The sequence below is a fragment of the Apteryx rowi genome, unplaced genomic scaffold, assembly GCF_003343035.1.
Source record: "Apteryx rowi isolate R43461 unplaced genomic scaffold, aptRow1 scaffold_17, whole genome shotgun sequence".
In the NCBI taxonomy this organism is placed as follows: Eukaryota; Metazoa; Chordata; class Aves; order Apterygiformes; family Apterygidae; genus Apteryx; species Apteryx rowi.
In genome coordinates this window covers 451,702-467,609 of record NW_020447974.1, presented here as the reverse complement: position 1 = coordinate 467,609, position 15,908 = coordinate 451,702, and the positions used below count along the sequence as shown (strand labels likewise).

At 36.9% G+C, this 15,908-nt stretch overlaps 1 protein-coding gene across 9 annotated transcripts in view; it reads right to left on the bottom strand.

The window, feature by feature from the left end:
• Positions 1–15,908, bottom strand: part of FAM214A (family with sequence similarity 214 member A) — a 47,772-nt gene that overhangs the window by 20,242 nt on the left and 11,622 nt on the right. For 2 of the 9 annotated variants that reach the window (XR_003252603.1, XM_026060479.1), the window contains exons 1-2: positions 13,889–15,823; positions 13,121–13,447 (exon numbers count right to left, since the gene is read on the bottom strand). The exons of 1 other annotated variant lie outside the window; for it this stretch is intronic. Coding sequence is in view for 7 of the 8 variants with exons in the window: in XM_026060479.1 (XP_025916264.1) it covers positions 13,121–13,208 (88 nt within the window). In the remaining variant the exon portion in view is untranslated. Of the gene's footprint in view, positions 1–4,519; positions 4,590–9,251; positions 11,435–13,120; positions 13,448–13,888; positions 15,824–15,908 lie in introns of those variants that run through there. 6 more of the 9 variants (XM_026060472.1, XM_026060473.1, XM_026060478.1 and 3 more) reach the window with 6 other exon arrangements.

The following is a 15,908-nucleotide window of genomic DNA, read 5'->3' as shown; positions in this document are numbered from 1 at the left end:
AAAGAGGGGGGAAAGAGGGGGGAAAGAGGGGGGAAAGAGGGGGGAAAGACCCTTTCTTTTTGCATTAAAAATGTTACAAAATTTATATCGTATGCTTGAAACATTCAACTTTTTCACAGGTATTCTGTACCACAAACTGACTTCATGAACTATATAGAGTTTAAAAATGTCCAAATGCAATATCCAACTAATGAATAAGCAAGGTAAAAAAATCTGAAATAATCATTACTCAAGATACAGAATACATAAATGATATTACTTTTTATAAACAGTTAAAACTTATTTAAAGTTTAATTTGCAAACACTGCCCATCCTCCTGTATCAGACTATCCTCATTATTTCCTTATAATCTATTTTTATTATATAAATCTAAGTTTAGCATTTAAGGAATTACTATTTCAAAAGTAACCAACTTCTTGCCTTAAGGATGGAAAAGAAGACCCAAATAGCTAGAAAGACATATTTGTATTGGCTGTAGTTAAAAATATGATGTCATTTCAAAATTAAAACTGTATCCAGTTAAAGGATGAGAAACACCAAGTACGGAACTAGAAAATGCTACTGTTTTCATCATAGCATTTCAAAGACAGGGCCAACAACTTAAAATTATGTCAGCAATGTAACAAGCAAGGCATTTGATTTTTTTTAGGTTTTTTAAAGCACAAAAAGCAACTGGTACTAAGAAATATATTTTTGTATAAAGTTCATGTGGAACACTTTTTTTTTTTTTTAGCTCCACTTGATTTGTATAATATATAGCAACTTTTAATAGTTTTCATAAAGGAAAAGACTATAAATATTGAGAAGCCTGGCAATTGTTCCTACAAAACAGACACAGATGATGCAAGTTGATGTAATTGAGAACAAGGGTGGAAAGACATTTATAGACACAGCAAACTCAGTGTTTAGTTAGAAAAAAAAGTCTGTTAGTGTTGTGTGCTGTAATAATTTGCTTTTGTGTATGAATCAGCTGTGTTTAAGGCACACATCATATACTGTGCATAAAATAATACTATAATCTGACTATACAGATATGATTATTACTCTGCTTCATCTCCAGCAATTAAACATTCAAGTATATAACACAAAATATACATCCCAGCAATGTATGTTTTTTATTCCCCTTAAAATAGCAAACAATCCAATTAGCTGAAACAAGTTTATAGGAACTAAAGTAATAACGCACTACTGCCCTTTAATCAATAAATTGAAACTAAAGTTTATTGACCAACTAGTCACAAGAGACAGAGGCAGATATCAGAATATTCTAAGAGGGAAAAACTATGAATAAGTTTTATTAACTTACTATTCCAAAAAGTAAGTTAAAGGTAGTTCTAGATTTTAAGAATAAGGCAAAGATTCAAGAAACTACTCTAAGAAAACAAAACACAATGTAAACATTTGACTAACAGCTTCTCTTTTGGAATTAGAAATATCTATAGATGCTCCAGTTCACTAATTCCACGTTGTGCTTCACTTCAAAGAAAGCTGCCCTTGAACCTCAGAAATTCATGATTTCTGAATGAGCAGTCCTGTTGTGTCTGCATATTACAAACCCATAATTATATCTGAAGTCACACAGTTCAAAAGCCTCGCAGTATGAAGAACTGAAATACAACTTAAGCTATCAAGAGTCAAAGTCATGAGCTAGCCTACTTCCTTCAAGAAACAAGCTATTAGTTAAGTTTACTTATATTCAAGCAAATGCAATGAACTGGTTATTTGCCATAGCTTAGGAGTACTCCTACATAGAGTTTGTTGACGCTGACCCCTGCCTTAGATTGCCAGACATCTGTAAGCTTGGGAAGCATGATAACCATTACGAGAACGTCAGCAAAGAAATCCATTACCTCATCGTACTCTTACCATCTCCTWATATTTTCTAGGGTACCAAGCTGAACCACTACCTATCACTATAGTCCGGCTGCGGGCAGGAGATGATAGCATAGGAGCTTTTAATTAGGATTGATATATATCTGCTATTGTTTGAAGAAAACTAATTAGAAGCTATAAAAAGTGCTGGATCTACTTAGCTCTGCATAGGAAAATCAGAAGAAATTCAGCTGCTTTCACCTCATTATACTAGTTCATAATTAGAAAAATAGAATAAAACATGTAACCTGATAAATAAGGAAGAATTTTTTTTAAATTAAGACGCAGCTATACAGTAGTCGATGAAGTTACTCTGGAGTCCAGAGCAACAGAAATCAGTCAACACTGTTTCTATGTTCCACTCCAGACTGCAGCAACCTCCCCTGCATATATCAAAGAAATTTACTGCGTACTTCTGCCGCACGTGTCTCACAACATTCAAAACTAATCTTGAGTCTATTTTACAGTAAATGAACTTATCAAAAAGCAGGGCTGGAAAAAACTGCAATTTAAATAATAATTTTTACTAAAATGCCTTCAGAGTCAAACAGCTGAATAAGTACAGAAAGAAAATCTGGGTGAGGAAAACCAGTTTACTTCATCTAAAGCTTAAGCTGAGAACATAAAATACAGACTGTTAAAGTGATCTGGGCGTTGCCATGCTGCTTCCTGCATTTCAGCTGACACCCTATCTGCCATCATCACACTGCTCACGGAGGCAGTACTCTGCTTCCAACTGTACTGTAGTTTTCTATTTTTACCTAGCAACATCAGTTTAACCTGCTTCTATTTCTTTTTTGGCTTTAAACTGAATTCTAGTTCCAATGTTTGTATTTTGATCAGGGAAACTTATTTAATGAAATAACAGACTKAAGGGATCGTCACTGAACATCACATTATTTAAACTAAACTTGGGGAAAGAGGTTTTAGGGTTTTTTTGTTTAAGTATTTACTTCCACACCACTAAAAGTGTGCGCAAAAGCTTACCAAAAACCTACCATTATGGCCTAACTTGCATAGCAAGTGTCACAGTTCCCTCAATATCAGAGTTTTATCCAGAAACGTGTTTTTAGTCATTCTGATCGTTGCATGTTTTCTCTTCATTGGACAACAAAAAGGAATACTCAAGACCAAATAATGTATGCCAAATTATTTCTTGCTCTGCAATGAAATCCCAAATTGTGAAGTAATCAATTTTTTATGATTTCATAGTCCACAATTAGTAGGGAAAATAAACAAGAAATATCTGAATATATGCAGCAAGTTTCTGACTCATTTTGAACGCCAGTTCACTTTGAGGTGCAAGCCAACTCATGTTATGAATACAGCTGTTCCACTGTATCTGAACAGAGCTGAAATGATAGTGTAAAGCCGTAAGACTTTCCATGCTGGCTTTTAAAAAGATGTTCAGAACTTTAAATATACACAGGTTAGAGGAACAGAACATATGCTTTTTGTTGATCCCTAGATTTACCACTCTACAAAATGGGTTACAAAAGATTACCAAGTCAGTGTTTAACCAACATGCTATAACTAGACAGGGAGTAAAAGTTAAGAGGACTTCTGCCTCAGTTAAGGCCCTTAATTAAGCATATACTAATTTCTGTTTTCTGTTCCTTAATGCAATAATTTCTGTGATAGTGATTTGATTAAATGTGATCTACCCAAAAAAACCCTGAAATTATATAATAGTGAAACAAATACTACACATCAGGAACAGACTGAGTAATTTTTAAGTTTCCCATTCACTCTCCTCTAGCTTTTTTTACAATTCTTTTTTTCTTGATTAGCTGATGCTCTGGCCTAAATTATGTTATGTTAGAAGAAACTGTGTGACTTGATAGAACTAGCTGAGCGAAAAATCCTAAAAAGCATGACAAAGCAATAGGATTCATAATTCTGCAGCTCAAAAATAATATTTTTTCAGATATTTTTGTTAGTCCATGAAAGGAAAACAGTTAGAGGACAGTATCTTTCAGAACAGGTATATGTCACTATAAGCATAGAACAGATACCCAATAGACTTTGCAGCTGTAATTGGAAGGGAGTAAAAGTTTTATATCCAGTCTTCATTCTCAACAGCAGCACTGATTTACCATTCTCATAAGGGCGTTGATATATATATTTTTAAGATTATAATGAAAACAAATTACTACAATGATCCCATTTTAAACTCTCATCCTAGCTCCCAGGAGGGAGCAAGGGAAACGTGGAGATCAGACATAGCCCAGCTTAAAGTCACAGCCAACATAATGTGAAACTACATCCTAAATACTTGATCTGGGGAGTTGAAAGAGTTGGGGAAGAAGACAGCATATCAACCCAGCACAGAAAACATAGCATACTTTGGCTTATAAAATATATGAAAATTTTTTCCTAAGATGCTTTCCAGAAAAGTGATTAGGCATTTTTATTTTCAAAAAATCGATTTTTCAATAGGAGGKTTTTTTTTATATATGTTCTTTCAAACTTCCTTCACTAATCAGTGAAAGAAGGTTTCAGCAAGGCTTCCATAGCCAAGGCAACTTTGGAGACGATGACGACCGATAACCAACTTCACTATTGTTATTCTCTCCAATTTAGGAACCAACTTAAAGAGCAACTACCTGGCTGATGACATACAGACTGAAGGCTTTCACAAACTTACTCAATTTTATTTTAGCTGTAAATATCACAGTACAGTAGCTCCAGATCTGTGCTTTCTTTTCAAAGGAAGCCTAGAAAGTACATATTTAAAATGAAAAAGGGTATGAAAAAGGGCATGAAAAAGGGCTAAGCCGCACATCTTTCTGAAGGCATATCATCTCTGTGACAGTTGCAGTAATTGAGTACTGGGTGGTCTAACACTATTCAGAAACCGAGATATCTCTCCCATTAAACAGGCTGACAGCACCTACGTATTAAATCCTAGCAGTGATTGTGGATGCAGCAGTATTTCTATAATACATAAATAAAAAAGTGTACCAGAAATGTTGAGGCCCTAAACACTCATGAGCACAGATATAAGTTCCCTCCTTAATTTGTTTAACAATATCCAGCTTGACAAAGGTTCAACTATTTGCAGACTCCTGCAGTATTTTATATAGAGATTGGTTTAAAAATGTAAAGCAGCAATTTGTGATAATAAATCAGTCTCAGATGTGACTGGAAAAGAACACTGGACTGCTGTTTAAAAAAACCTGCAAGGGATATGGCAATGCTTCTGAGAACTGCCAGAGCAGCCCTCTGCTTAAAACACTGCATGTTTGTATCCTGTGCTGACAAGATTGTTGTCAAAATGTTATTCAGCAGTTTGTTCCTCTTTAGCTCACCGCCTTCACCATACAYGCAAGCACCTTTAGGAACAGCATTCTTACTGATGATGCCAAAAAATGCTGTTTTTTTAATTTTCCCCACTAAGTTTAAAAAATAATCTAATGTATTTCAATATTTTTCTGACCACTTTAAATAATTACTGGGCATAGAAACTTTGACAGTATACTTCAGTGCTCTTGTGCTTATTTTACGATGAAATAGCGCTTCTTTTTTGAAGAGATATGTAAAGTAGCCTTCAACTCTCTAAATGATTGCGTGAATGGTTCGGAAGAGTCATTAAGGGGTTGAACAGAACCGTAACGGCAGCATGTGAAATTCCTGATGGGGAATGCCATCTGAGCTATGTGTGAGCATAGGTTCCATTTTTTCCTCTGGAAAACACCAGGCACAAACTGGTGTTTTTCTTCCCTGTGATCATAGCAAGAAGAGCAGCAGTTACATCACGTGACATTTGCTTCAGACCATAGTCAGACCTCCTGAAAATAAACCAGAAAGAAGCTGAAAAGTGCACTGTGAAAGGAAGACATCTAAACTGACTCGTTTTTGGGGTGCAATTGACAGGGATGCCACAACTGTTAGCATTACAGATAAACATGTCTAAAAAAAAGAACCATTTCAATTAGGGGATCATACACTATGGCAAATCTTAATTAAACACAGCCTTCAGAACAATACAGGTGAAGTTTTGTAAGTACTAAAGCACTCAGCCTTCAAAACAGGTGTCACGGTCTACAAAACTTTCAACAGTCAGTAGCCAAACACCCTCATCTTCACTTTAAATCTACACAAACTATAAAATGCCAAAAAATCCACTATTTTTGATAATTTTCTTTAGACTTTGATTGAAGTCAGGAACAAATAAGCTACTTTGAACTTCCACAGGAAACACAGTGTGCAAGTTAGACATCACTAGTTCAACCTCCCTAATTTTTCTCTTGAAAGTTGTCTTTCTTCAATGTACATAAAGATATAGGAAGAGTTTCCAAAGGCTACTGAGAAACCTCTAAAGCATCTTGAGAATCTCCTCAAAGCGAGCATATTAAAAAGATACTGTAATTTCTCAATTTTACTGTGGTGTGTCTTAAAACAAAATAACGCTGGTAAGCCAGGGAAGGAAAGTATGTGCATGAGGGTGAATCTAGATGTTTGGGAAAGAGAAAGAAACATTTATGATCTAGCCAAGTTTTGGGGGAAGTAGTCTACTCTATTGGAAAACTGACTGAGACCTCCCCTATGCACTATTAACTATGCCATTTTTTCAGTGGCAGGAATTTTGATCACCCTCTAGGTGTTTCACTTCTCACAAAGTTCTGGTATTATTACTAGCATTACAACTTTAATAAGAGTGAAAAAGAGGGGCTTATCAGCAATATACCAGCACAGTGTTGAGCTCTGTGGTCAAAAAGCAATAACCTTTTGTTATGGGCACACAGCAGTCAATTTCAAATATTCTGCTGTCTTAAAGGAACCTATAAAAACTATATTTAAATATTATGAATGAAAACAAAGTGTTGAGGATGGTAGCACTTGGYACCCAGTTCAGCTGATATCCTTGACTCACTTAACCTGGTATCTAGATTAGTTGAAAATGAATTTGCTTTATTTTTCAATTCCAGAAGAAATGATAATCTATACAGTTTTCCACAATGCTTAAAAGATCCCACCTGCCAGGAATTAAAACACTACAACTGTCTGAGAAGTAAGGCACTTTCAGTTGAATCCAAACCATCAGAACAGTTATTTCAAGTGACTAGCCTCATTTCATCTGTGCCAAGTACTGAATAGTTTGACAGTTGCAGGTTTTGTTCCTCTTTGCATTCGTGCAGTTTGAAGAATCACCAGGATCTAGTTGTGTGATATTTATCTTATTATAGTTCAGATTTACTTTAAGGGAAAAAAAAAAAAAAAAGCCCACACTAATGGAACTCTAGAGCATTCAGATCTTGTTAGGTTCCCTCTCACCCCATCTTGGAAAGTAACTTTTTAAGAGTCAGGTCCACTTGAACACTGAAATTTAATTGACATACTTGTTTACTTACAAAATTTAAATGTCTCCTTTCCCTCTCCTCTTCATTCAATCATCTCAATATGGTTATATTGCAATTTTGAAGGCTATCTTAAATATTCTAGCCACTAAATCCCCTATTAGAACCAAAGAAGTTTACAACAATATTAGATTTAAGACATTATTCTGAAGTGCTAAAATTAACACTATTAGAGCAAGAATAATAGTGATGTATTCATAACGTAGCTGTTCAAAACAATCCTCCCTCCTCAAGGGAAAAAGTGAGTTCATGGATGACTGAGCAGTTGTTGGCACTGTGTGAAAACAGGCACAGCGAAGGCCAGCATGCAGAAGTATCCCTACACAGCTCTGACCTTGAATTACCCATCTTCCCTGGCCTCCACTCAAAGTTTATTGGTTGCACGTGTGTTTTGTAACACCCTGTACCGCATATTCTTAGAACATACTTTCCAGAGAACCCAAGGAACAGGACTCACCCTTCCTCTACCATTTTCAAACCAAACCTATTAGCAAGCAATATCATCCTGCTGCTTAAGATAAATTAGCAGTTTATATAATAATTAAGGATCCAAGCTCTACATTTGCATGCCTTTAAGATCAGGTGATCTGTGTATCAAGATACAGAGCAATAAACTGTTAGGAAGAAAAAAAACAGTACACTGCAAGAATGGTGTGAAAACAAGCAGCGTATGAAAGAATAGAATTTTTTATCTAGTCAAAGCTCAAGGTCCTCCACAGCCTCTTTTGTATTTTGCACAAGAACAACTGACACAAGCACAGATAGGTAAACAAATAAAACTGAGTCTTAATTTCCTCCTTTATAATTTGTCAATAAATATGTATTTATCAAAACAAACATTTATTTAATCAAAAGTACACATCAGGGAAAAAAAAGCAAGTTAGCATCAGAACATGTATTAATTCACAAAGCAAATATTCCATGAAACTTAAATCAGAAGATGCCAAAATGACTTTCTTTTAGGGGAAGCTGCTCCAAGCTGTCCTCAGCTTAGAAATGCCAAAAACTTAGCACCTGCAACACATCAGTTGCTAGCACAGTTTGGCCAATACTAAGGATTCACCCACTTGTCAGGTTTAATAGACATAAATTATTGTGCATGCTCAAGCAGAGCATCACACAATCCCCCTGGCACAAACGTTAAGTAAAAAAGTGCCTGACAGTAGTATTTGTTCTGTCTCTTGTTACCAAAGAAATTTATAGAGAGATTTTCTGAAAAAAAAATAGTGAAGAAAAAAAAACTTCACTGTTATCAAGTGACAATCATGCATAATTCTGTTTGAGGGAGAGGATCTCTTTTTAAAGAAAAAAATAACAAAGTGTAGAAGGCTATAGTCAAGAAGCATTTTAAGTTTACATTCAGGAATATATGAATACATTGACTTACTGTAAACAGCTATTGTTTACAATCAGTTATCTTTAAGAACTAATAAAAATATATTTGAGAGATTTTAAGTATGGAACATTTTATTCTTATCATTTAGTGTCTGATCTTGAATGAACCAGAATTTGACATAGGAATCAAGAAGAAAAACAACATGCCCTCTTTATCCGCAGGAAAATGTGTAGACTGAGTTCAGTACACCCTTCCTGTTGGGTTCACTGTCCTGTAAGTGATCCCTAGGAAACAGCATTTAGGGAATAAATAAAGCACAGGAACATGCTAGGTATGTACTTTCATATCCTTTGGATGGTGTCTGCCCTCCTGAATATGCTTCCGGAAGACCCATGATGACATGGCTCAGGTCACTGCCGCCGAGCGGGGACACCGTCCCCCCATCTTGCAGAGAGAAGTCCCACAGCATCTGTCAGTCACCCTGCGGCCCCACAGCAACGGCGTGGGGCAGAGGAATCACAAAGCACCACTTGCACACTGGTCACTGGTCACCATGAACTATGAATTGGACATGGACACTTTCCACAGGAGAATTTCTGACTTCATGTATTATCATTACATATTTTATATTCATATCTGCAAATCCTATGCTTATGTTCTTGAGAGCAGTGAAGTTCACTTACTTTCTGCCCAGTGAAGCCTACACCACAACAGCTGGCTTTCAGTACCTGGAGCTGCAGGGCTTCAGGAGATGACTGCTTCTGTCTCCACATGTCTATACAACCAGTCTGGCTAGTCTTCTCCCTCCTAATGCTCCATTTGGCATGCCAGAGTCCTTTGGCTACTACACACAGAGAAAGGTAACAACACGTCCTTCGAATACAACTCCCCTTTTCCAAAGCACTGCAGGATTAACATTCAGATTTCACCTATCCTAATGCAAATTTGATACAAGCATACAAACACAGCTGCAATAGCAAAAATCTGTTGTCAGACCATATTCTTTCAGCAAAACAGGATTTTTCTCTCCTGACCAACTACAGAAGAAAAAATGCATAAAGCTTACATTTCCCCGTAGATAAATTCTTCACAATCCAAGTTATAATTAAGGTGAAAAAWTTCCCTGACAGTTCTGATCTCTGGGTCTGGCTAGAGCCCACGTGAACACCACTGAGCCTTTAGCTAGCAGATGGCAGTACCTCATTTGCCTGCTCTGGGAAGTAGCAGTGGTGCCCATAAAATTTCTCATGGAATTAATTACTGAAAAGTGTGAAAAAGATAGAAAACATAATACTTCACCAACATTCAACCTTATGAGGAAAGTATATATGGTTGGTGTCTAACAGGCTATCATATTTTCCCCATTGCCTTTTTTGATTGTCATCCATCTTTTTGCATTTCTCTGCTGACATCTTCTTTCATAACAAGCAAACTATTTTTCTCCACTTTCAAGATCTTCCATGGCTTACCATCATTCCTGTTGTCTTCCACTCACTATCACAGTAAACTTTTGCTTAAATTAGCCCTCTGACATTAACTTCCACCACAGACATGCTAGATTTTCAAGACCATTAATTACTTTTACTTCCCTCCTTCCTGTGTTGTTTGTATACTTAGGAGGAACATGCAACAGACAGGGTGCAGAATGACTCATCCTCCAAGCTTTTCTGTTACTGTGACAAAGTCCTGTTAAACTGTGATCCCAACATACAGTTTATCTGTCTGATCAGTATTATTCCTTTGTTTTCTTATAACTCTCGTTTGGAATTCACTCATTTCTTGTTTGATACTTGCATAAGGTTCGAAGTGAGGATGGTCTTTTTGTTCCATGTTTGTTCATTACCCAGCAAAAAACGGCCCTGGTACCCAAGTGTGACTCAATTTGTATCACTGACCAAAAATAATCATCAGGTAGGAATTCCATGAATTTCCTTCCCTTCTCTCAAAAGGTAACATTGTGGTTGAGTTATATCCTTGGAGGCTGAAGAATTCCTTGATCCATTTAGATAATCAAATACAGCAATATGATAGAATCTGCAAGCACAGTTTAAGAAGATACTGGCTTAGTACACTTCTATACCAAGGACTATCTTCATTTCTGTAAAGAAACCACTTTCACAGCGTAAGAACCACAAGCATACATATACCTCATGGAAAGGAAGGGGGTGGGGGGAAGCAACAGCTGAAGAAAATACTTGCTCTTAAAAGCACTGATAAAACAGACATTCAACAGATCATTTATGCTTTACAAAAACTGATTATTTGGTTTCAATAATACCCACACATGCTGCCCAGCGAAATAGATTAAAACCAGTTTCAGAAGCACTTTTCTCCAGTAATTTCAGTGACCTGAAATCATTAGTCTACAAAAAGACTCTTTCAGCTATCATACCCTAAAAAGGCATCTTAAACTCTGTTTTTTTAATTTAACTAGTATGTACAGGAACCGCAAAATAACTTTGCTATAGTATATAAGAAAAATACCGAGTCAGACTAAGGGTCCTTCTAACATTCTGCTTATAGCAGCCCAAGGCAAGCACCTTTGCAAAAAGAGTAAGGACAACATAAGCCTGCAGCAATACTTCTCCAGCATACTCTCTCAGCTTCCAACAATTTGCAGCTGATTCAAAAGTTCCCTTTGTTTCACCAAAGAGGCAGAGAATTCCTACAGGGCTCCATGACCAGCAGAGCCTCCAAAGCCCTCCATGGCCCACCCACTACAGGCGCTCGTTCTCCTACAGCGACATTCCCCTCCTCCCATCAAAGAGGATGGAGGTCTGGCTGCCAACTGCAAGTCAGCTTGAAGGCCATGTCCATCCCATGAGCTACAGGTTCCACCTTGCTTCTCTGCACCATACCCAGGCCAAATACCTCCTCCTCCCTTCCCCTCCCCCCGCAATCCTATTCTAGTTATAGTAATCTAATTTTTATGTTATGTTAAATGAAAAAGATTCAGATGGATTATAAACTTTTGTATTTAAACTGTCAGGAAATTTAGGTATACAGTACTTGACATCTCTTAGAAAGATCTTATAGGAACTAAAACAGGCAAGGCTTCTAGGAATTCACATCCACATTCTCTTAGTTTATGTTTTCACTTCCAGCTGGTACGCTTTGCCTTTTAAAGTTTATTTTATAGTTGTAAAACCAACAAGTCATCTTCAGTTCCATAAACTTTACTATAACCAGAAAAATGTGTAGGTTGCCATGGGAACAGTGAGGCATTGCTGGGTCAGGATGCGGAGAACTTCTCTTGTTCTGGCTGATCATTTGCATCAGAAGTTCAGCCATCTGTTATTAACTATCAACAGTCTCGCTTGTTATCACTGGGTCTTGCTATTTAAGCTTGAATCTCCACACCTGGAGTCCTTTTATAAAAAATCCCAACAAATGTGAAAATTCATCTGAGGGCTTAGTTATCTTTCAGACAGTGTCACTACTATGTCTTAGCTTGTTAGTTGATATTTTCCTTTCTTACCAAGAAAAAGGCATAAACTTAGGCAGATAGCATTCTCTGGAAGTAGCAGCTTTATTCTCAGAGACATCATTTTGAACAGAACTGCAGTAGATGATGTAGCTGAACCTCAAGCCAGACTACCTCCCTTCCATTTAAGCATATCCAACCATATATTACATTCCCTAGTTCCATAGTATCCCTTGATCTTCTATATCCAATCTTCTCAATATTGCAGAAGAAATTAGTTTTACAATTTTACTTCAGAATATAACAGCATAAACTCAACTATGTGTTACTAGCACAGAAATAATGCCTTTTATCCTTTAAGAGAATCTGAAATATATTCATTTACTARCTGTATATATTTTTAAGAAAGCAAAAACCTTAGTTCTCATATTTCCAAACTCAGAATTTGAGTTGAAATTTTTTAGTTTATCTTGACTTCATTAACTTCATTCAAAACTACATGACTTAAAGCAAAACACTGACTGTCCTAAGACAGTAGGCCAGACTTGCTGCTCTTCTCTCACGCTCTCAGAAGAAAGTGAGAGGCTATACACTGACAAAAAGAGAACATATGACCATTCTTCTTTTACTGTTCCTAAAGCTACTTCACAAAAGAGCAAGTAACAGGCCTTCAGCAGAAAGTACTTCTTTCTGTCATTCAATGAGGAAATAGCTGTATCTTGTAGGCTAAAAGCATTCTGCTTACAGGTTTGGCCAGTGAACAAGGCTCAGATCCTCTGAACATACAAAGTGAAGAAAAAAAGAACTGAGAAATATTTATCTGGGAATATGGAAAGAGGTTTGCAGAGCATAAGAAGACTAATTCATACATMCAAATAACAAGACAGTATTTTCCAGGCCAGTCTTTCAATCAGATGACAAGCACACCAACGATCTGTTACATGCCCTAGCAATCTCAGCACAGCAAGAACCAGTGCAAAGACAGCGGTGGCTAAGACACCTTCTCAGATTATCCTAAAATGAGAGATTTGGTAGATACAAGTAGACATGCATAGAATTGATATAATGCAATGGTTCAGAGACCCAAGCAACACTATATCAAAACAAGAACCTAGACAGTTTCATTACTTATGGTTCCAATGAGGAAGATGCAGCTAAACAACCTGGAAGTGTCTGAAAAGGTTTTTCTTTCAGCATGTTCAGGAAAAGCATCCATCACAGAAACTCAACTTCACATGTGAAGGCTTGGTGAATTACATCCAGGGCAGCTTTCTGACTATCAACCCATGTCAACTCCAGGGGTGTGATTCAACTCCAAGAAGCTATCCAAGCACTGATGGCATATTTAAGCCCAACATAATCATACTGGGGAAGAGCAGTTAAGCACATTTTCTGACTACATGTGAGGCACTTACTAATGCTGCTGGGCTGCTTTTTTTTTTTTTTTCAGAATACCTGAAAAACAAGAAGGGGTGAGAAACAAAACAACAGTGCAAATGCACTGTTAATAATAAAGCTTTTAAACACTATTCACAAGGAGAAGAGATAGAAACGCTTAAGAATTCAAGAATTTTATTTAAATAGACAACACTTTAAACAGCTGTATAGTATGCAGGTTAAGTAGGAGTTGATACACTCTTAGAACTTTATTACAGCCATCATGTCAGTTAGAAACCACACCTACAGCTGGAAATGTATGCATTACTGCTGTAAAAAGAGAACTGGCTATCAGGCTACTTTAAAAAACAAACAAAAACACAGTAAAAAGAAACATAAAACTCATTAAGAAATGTCCTCAGGTGAGGAATGTAGACTGTGAATCCCATTATTTCATCTGAAATAAAGAAAAAACAAAAAACCCACAGAAAGCTATTTTTATGACACATAAAATCTGACCTTTTCTACTGCAGTTTTTCTGCTGTGTTCATCTTTTCTTTATGCTTTCTTACTTTGTCTCTCAAAACTTTTTGATGTTACAACCTGTTCATTGTCATCGAAGTGGTGGGTAGTTTATCTTGTGGAACTTTGTCAGAACATGTTTGACCACCCAAAATCCTCCTAGCTAGCAAGGCTACCTTCAGCTTCAGTAGGTTTGTTTCAGTATTTGCAGTCCAGATTATTTAGAAGGTGGGGTGGAGGGAAAGGAATAAAGCTAGAAGACCAAAAGAAGGGACAGTACTTCATCAGAAATGCAAGGAACTTGGAAAGAACAGAGATGAAATTGATGACGGCAGAGTACCATGAAGCTCCTCAGGTAATTTTTCCAATTTATTAGCCTCCACCTACCAGGCCTGCACTTAAGTGGTTAAACAGTTACCTGCAAAGGCAAAAAAGTTACAAAAGAGACAATATATGCTTCTCATTTTAAATACTTCTTGGAGAATGGCCAGGCCCATAACATTGTTTTTAAACTTTAGCTAGGAGAATAAATTAGGACAGTATTACATCTCTCAAACTGTGCAAAAAGATGCTCATTTTAAAACGGACACCAGAAACTGCTACAGAATTACGAATGCACAGAACAAAAGAAAGTTTCTGATAGTTTTAGGATAGCATTGTGTCACACACAGCAAAGTTCTGCTATTTACCAATTTCCTCAATGTAGATCATTTTAAAAAGCTTTAATAGTCTTTTGGTATTCAAAAGAATCAAATGTTATATTGGGTCAAAATGTAAATGCTTAATAGAATTAGGGCCAAGAACCTAGCTTGCCTCCTCCACTCCTAATAATTTGCTACATAGATTCAATATAGCAGGCATTAAATTAATACATTTAAAATTCTTAATATGTGCAATAATTATGAAATTTCATTTTGTCTTCTCTTAACAATTCCTTACTGCCTTTTAAAACAATGCTTCAGTGATCCACAACAGATATTCCCATACAAACCATGTAAGTACACTAGTGGGATCATTCCTCCTCCTGTATCATGAGATGGAAATCTAAAGCCACAAAGTTCACTTGAGCTAGAGCTCTGGAACCTTTCAGACAAATACAAACAAGTTCTATACCCAGTACGAGAATATACGTAATTACTTAGTCCGAACAACATTGCATTTTTAGAGAACTTCTTTGTATAAAAAGGAATGGATAATCTTCAGTTTGGCATTTGAGTTCAGTATGCTATTTCAATAACTTTATACATAGCATATAGTTGAGCAGCCAATAATAGACTAATTAAAAGTATATCTCTCTTCTGGTTGCTAAAAAAGCTGATGTATTTGCATCAACTTCATTTGTCCCAAGACAAATAAGTAGTGGGAAGGGACTGATAATGCTTTTATACATTTTCTTTCTAGCAGAAATCAAAATACTGAAATTGTTTCCTCCGGCTGGAGGAAGGGAAAAAAAAAAGAGCGAGAGAGCAAGAGAAACTTGACTTACATAAGTTTAACTGAGTTTCTTATGTGCCTTGTTAAGGGACCGGGGGGGGGGGTAACAATGAAAAGTCATGAAGTTACATAGGGCTACACTAACTACAACCGTTAGTAAATTTGACGTTTAACAAATGTCTCACTTTTAATGCTTAAAAATATCCCCCCTCATGTCCCAGGCCATTTAATACTTTTGCCGTAACAAAACACAACGAATGCTACTAAGTGCTTTAATTTTTAGGCTGTCCATTACTTCTTTCTTTAAATTAAAGGGAAGTTGAAAAAAATCACGAAAATTTAACCTCAGGAGACACACGTTTAGATTTTTTTTTTTAAGGAAGTAATTGCAAATTAAGTACAGCATAATTCGTGAGCGCAGCTGAAGGGGCAAGCGTTAGTGTGAACCAGTTTTTAGATCACCTGCACCGAAAGCACCACGGGACATGGCCGCCTGGCCCGTCCCAGCCCTGGCGCCGGCCCCGGCCGGCTCGGCCCGGCGGCCCCGCACGGGCCTCCTGCCCGGCCCGGCCCGGCCCGCCGC